The sequence below is a fragment of the Symphodus melops genome, assembly GCF_947650265.1.
Source record: "Symphodus melops genome assembly, chromosome: 13".
NCBI lineage: Eukaryota > Metazoa > Chordata > Actinopteri > Labriformes > Labridae > Symphodus > Symphodus melops.
In genome coordinates this window covers 3,265,568-3,271,280 of record NC_136703.1, presented here as the reverse complement: position 1 = coordinate 3,271,280, position 5,713 = coordinate 3,265,568, and the positions used below count along the sequence as shown (strand labels likewise).

General features: G+C 41.7%; 1 protein-coding gene across 1 annotated transcript; it reads left to right on the top strand.

The window, feature by feature from the left end:
* The first annotated feature begins 202 nt into the window (after nt 1-202).
* Nucleotides 203-4,997, top strand: LOC306834541 (potassium voltage-gated channel subfamily KQT member 2-like). Its single transcript, XM_079360521.1, has 3 exons — nt 203-498; nt 1,680-1,773; nt 2,414-4,997. Exons 1-3 carry the CDS (start codon nt 368-370, stop codon nt 3,266-3,268), a joined length of 1,080 nt encoding a protein of 359 aa, XP_079216647.1. The 5' UTR covers nt 203-367; the 3' UTR covers nt 3,269-4,997.
* The last annotated feature ends 716 nt before the right edge of the window (nt 4,998-5,713 follow it).

Below are 5,713 nucleotides of genomic sequence, written 5' to 3'. Positions count from 1 at the left end.
GTGACAGTGTTTGTGGAGCTTCTGGATACACACATGTTGTGACACTCAAGTCATTGATTTGCCTGTTTCATTTGTCCAACTCCATGTGTTGTATTCAGCTCTCAGTTTATCTTTTACCTTTAAAATATGACGAATTTCATGCATTTATATAAAACACTGTTGTATAACCCAGCTTGTCTTTAACACCTCAGTTTAACTTGTCACATATTGGATCCCCACATTTGACTCCCCTCAAGGTCTAACATGCAGATTAAATATATTCCAACAGAGGAATAGTGCACTTTTCATCCATGAAGCAAGTCAGACGCTCCGTATGTCTTGTGTGTGTGTGTGTGTGGAATATATTGAAACTTGATGTCCATAGCTGATGTTCTTCCCTCGTTGCTTCATTTTGCATTGCACTCATATCGTCTCTGTGTGCCTTGCCAGGATAGATATGATTGTGGGGCCCCCTCCCCCATCAACACCTCGCCATAAGAAGTCCACTGAAGGTCCTAGGTTAGGTTTATAGACTGCACCTCTAGATCCTCTCTTTGACCAGCATTATGCTCTTTATAACACAGTAGAAATATTATAGACGTTACATGCTACCTTTTTATTTGGATTGAAGGAACCCCTTTTGAGCTCAAGCCTCTCTACCTGCCTCATTAAACATGATTCAACACAGCGATACAATGTCATCATCACTCTTTGATGCATGGCGTCCCCTGTAGACATTTGGAAACTTTCAAACCCTGCATGTTGCAGTACCATGTCCTAACCACAAGGTGGAGGACCTGCAAAAAAAGTATCCTGTATATATTTTTTGGGTGAAAATCAGGAAACTATAAAACTAATAATAGGGCAAAAAATATCACTCACTCCAATTTAGATTTCATTCATTTTAATTAACAATGTGTGCTAATTAAGCGTTTGTTTGTTTTTTAATGTAAACAAAAAATGCATCCAACGGTGCATCAAAGATATAGTTTGTGTTTTGTGCCTGCAGCCAGGTTACGTCTTTTAAAACTGTCTTGAAAGGGCACTCAGAAGCAGTCTTTAGATTTTCTTCTGTTATTTTACAGATAATAACTAATCGATTACCAGTTCTATGTATGCACAGTCTACACTGTGGTGGACGACTGCACCTTTGCTAAAAGTATTGTGGAGAAATTATTAGCATGATACTCACTTGTTTCCTCTGTGATGTCATAATAACAGTTTGAAGGTTGTTGTGCAGTAACTCTGTGACAAACAGAGTCAAGACAAGAACAGTGAGACATCATTCATGCCGTTATAATGAGCCTTGTCATTGGGTCTGACTCAACAGGGGTTAAACAGTCATATTTGCTTGCTCTCATACTGGAGAGACAGCGGGAGAGTTCCCCCCGTAGGATGCAATGGAAATGAAGCATGAAGCACAACTAAAGCATGCAAGTCTTGCATTGTTTCTGTGCTCTCTGTTGTTCGGTTAAAGCTGCCTGACTTCATGAAGCATGCATTCACATCTCTCACTCGATACTTCCTGTAGCAATGCTCGAGTGTTACACCATCATTCATTCAAAACATATTCAGAGACTGTCGTGTCATCTTCAACCACATTTCCAGTAATTCACTTTACGGCATCATGGACTTTTCTACATTTCAACAAAATCCTAGAATGTGTTTTAATTCCAGATATTAATTTCCTCAAATACTAGAGTTGACCAGATAGTTGGTAAAGGTCCTAAACCTGAAGGAGACGCAGTGGAGGACCCGAGCATGATGGGACGTCTGGGCAAAGTCGAAAAGCAGGTAAGGATGTTTGTTTAAGACACAAGTTCTACAAATCGGGTGACTGATGCTTTATCAATTATATTACTGAGGCGTGAATATCTTCAAATCCTTCACAAGCGTCCAGTTTGACTGATTTCTGAAGATTTTGTCCTTTTTGAAAGATCAAGATCACCTGAATCGTCGACAAGTTAACTTGCTTTTAACACCGTTTACACAAATATCTCAGTGGATACAAAGTGGGGAGTTCTTTTTTTAAACTTAAAAAACAACTTCACAGTGACATCACAATTTCTTTCTTCTTATTCCTGTACAGATCTTGTGTACTTCATTCCAGGAGCCACAGATGAGACTACATATTTGAACAATTTGAGTCTATACTTTGACTTTAAGATCATTACATTAAAACTTGGTGGTCAAAGATTCAGCTCCTGTACTGTACGTCCCATTCTTGTGTTTTTGATATCTCATGAATTCCTGGAATTTTATTACATCAGGTTAACTTTATTTTTTCTGTCTGGGAGAACCAATTGCAAAATGAACATCCACACGCTCTGCAGAGACAGACACAGATTGTATCCTCCATTCTAGCCAAAGTTAACACTGTGGTTGAAGTGAACTGCTCCTTGTCCTGACAGTAATTCTAGCTTCCTCCCTGCAGGTGCTCTGTATGGACAGGAAACTTGACTTTCTGGTTAACGTGTATGTGCAGCGCATGGGCATCCCTCGCTCAGAAACAGAGGCCTTTTTCAACTCCAAAGAGCCGTATCCAGCTCCGCCTTACCACAGCCCGGAGGAGAGCAAGCTAGAGAAGGAGGATAAAGAGGAGGTGAAGGAAGAAAAGGAGGTGAAGACATGCTCACCTGCAGATGTCCTATGCTCTGATGGGTCTTTGGAAAAGAGAGATCCTCTGCTGGGTCGGTCTGTGGTGATATCGGTGGGCACTCCTTCTGGCAGCCACAGTCGGCCCTCTACCTCCTGGCAGCACCAGCTGCAGCACCCCCTTAGCCAGCCTGCCTGGAATAGCAGCGTGGCCAACACCCCTTCACCAGTCGGTGGCGGCAGCGATCATTTGCCCACCCTGTTCCGCCTACCGCCTCCGCCTGCTCATGATCGTTCCTCCTCTGGTCAGGGCGGCAGTGGCAGAGAGAGCTCCCAGAGCAGGAGGCGCCACAGAAGGGGGCAGAGGTGTCAGCAGGATGCCACCGCTGTGGAGAGCGATACATCTCTATCCATCCCGTCTGTGGACCACGAGGAGCTGGAGCGCTCCTTCAGCGGCTTCAGCATCTCACAGGCAAAGGAGGACTTCTTTGGGCCCTCTTTCTTTGCAGGGTCAGGAGGAGGAGGAGCTGCAGCAGGGACTGAGGCCGCAGCAGGACCTGCACTCTGTGCCAGGGTCAGACCCTTCATAGCTGAGGGAGAATCAGACACAGACTCTGACCTGTACGCTCCGTCCCCTCTGTCCTTCACCGGGGAGGTGTCAGGCGGAGAAAGGGCGTGGCCGGGGCTGAAGTAGGTCTAGGACGACTGCTCTGCCTTGGGGTGAGTGCCTCGTGCTGAAAGAGACGATTGCTTCAGGTCTGGAAAGAAGACCTCATAGCCAACTGACTGCTGACGACGCTAAACCAGACCAATGAAGGAGAATGGTCATGATTAGCTGTTTATAACTGAAGATGGTACAAATACGTCCTCAAAAAAAAAGGGGTTGTCCTTTGTCACCTTTTATTGTTTGTGATGTGACACTTTACAGGAGACGCTTTCTATTTAGTTGCACTGTATCCATCAATGTTTTGATTTTATAGCAAATGGCTTTTAGGAGCTTTTTTTTATTACTGAGTAAAAAAAATGTTTTTGCATTTAGTAGTGAAGAAAGGAACATAAGAGTGTAAGAAAAGGATTTATGACACTTTAAATTAGCATTTTACTTATATGCTTTGTATTTGAGAAAATCACCTGAGTGCATTTCAACACTTCTTCTGTTAAACACTGACCACTTTAAATGAGAAAAAAAAGCTATTAGCCATGCAAAACTGTTAAAGTCCTCTAACGTGGTGAGCATAGTGTCTTGTTAACTTCTTTACCTTTGAATGACTTGGGGTGTTATGATGCCAAAACAGTAGCTTTGATAATCAATTAGATTCTTGCAGAATGAAAAAAAGTCACGCTTGCCTTCCAGCAATAAGAAACCCGCCTTTTGTTTTTCTGAATACGACAGGAAAAAGTCCCCTCAAAGTTAACGAAGCAGTGAACCTGCTGCATGGCATGTTAAACAGTTGATTTAAGGGCTGTGTGTGATTCAGACAACAAAACCAGACAAACAGTGTTTTCTTTCTCTACAGACGGACAGGGCGTTGAATAAAACATGAAAATGATGTGTGCATGAATGTTTTCAAGCTGCAATACGTTAAATCTCTTTCAACGGCTTTGCTTGAAATCTGACCATGTATATGCAGCCGGAGCCTGCTCATTTCAGTAGCTTTACTTTCTGTCCATAACTTATGTTGACTTTATTACAGAAGCAAATGATTGGTATGGAAACAATATGAGCTGCAATGGAGACACGCTCATTCTTGTGAGATCAAAAAAACAGGAAATGTTCAGGTTTTATTGAGCAAATCGTAAAAAAAATTAATAATCAGAAACAAGGTATTCGGCCTGCAATGCATAGTCATTTAGAATCTCTGCTGCTTTGTCAGTCCTGCACTAAATGCGGAAATGCAATAAAAGCAAGCAAGGCAATCAAGAACCACTTTTCAGAAACATGAAAATGGCCTTCTTCACACCCGAATCCATCGTTTTTTCAGTAATCAAATCAGTCATTAGATATATCACAAAAGAGAAGTGCAAGTACATTTCCAAGTCGTATATAGGAGATTCTGTGGCCTCGGAGCAGATGTTAGAGGTTACACATTCAGGCCACTGATAATACTAAAAGCATGGGATCTATAGGGGCATTTGAAGCATGAACAGTTCTTATTAAAAACTAACCCTGAGTCAAAACAACTCCAACAGTTGAACTTTATCGCCCACAATAAACATCAATCAGTAGACTGTTCACACGAGATCCATCACTCATATTTTCCATGAAAGAAGAACAAAACCTGTTGGCATGTTTTTCCACAAGCCAAATAAAACGGACGCGTTGGGTTTTACATGACACAGTAGCTCTTAGTTCAACACCATCATGTAACTGCACCTTCTTCTTCTTCTTCTTCTTCAGTAATAAAACTTTGTACATCACTAAAAAGCAACATCCCGCTGGTGTCTCATTTTTACAAGAAACGTTAAGATGTTTGGTTTTGGCTCATCAGCTGAGTGGTGTAATAATGACCCCGAGGCACTAGATGGCAACCTAGAGCTATCTATCTATCTATCTATCTATCTATCTATCTATCTATCTATCTATCTATCTATCTATCTATCTATCTATCTATCTATCTATCTATCTATCTATCTATCTATCTATCTATCTATCTATCTATCTATCTCTATAAAAGATATTTTTAATGGCTGCAGGGATTTTTTTTGGATTGGGCCTCAAGAGGATCAAGGAGAGAGAACAAGCTCACTGTGTCTCTTTAACCTGAAGATCAAGGGATGCTTCCAAATAGCAAAGTGCTCTCTACGATCTGTGTTGTATCCTGTGAGGAGCGACTGTTCTGTAGGTCGATATTTGCTCCTACTTCGTCTGATGCTTTCAGTATGAAAGTGGCATCACAAGCCCGCCTCATGTTATTGATGCTGCCATTCAGATGTGATCTGCATGATGACAAAAGATCCCATTGCATGGGAACAATTTAACAACTTGACATTTTAAAGGGCGTGTTACTACATTTAATTTCCTGAAAGGATGCGTCCAAACCATACTGCACAAAACCCAGAAGTTAGTATCCATGCTGAAATGTTAAGTTTACTGAGATGGACCCAAAAGAAGCCCACTGGATGACCTACAGTCTTAAGT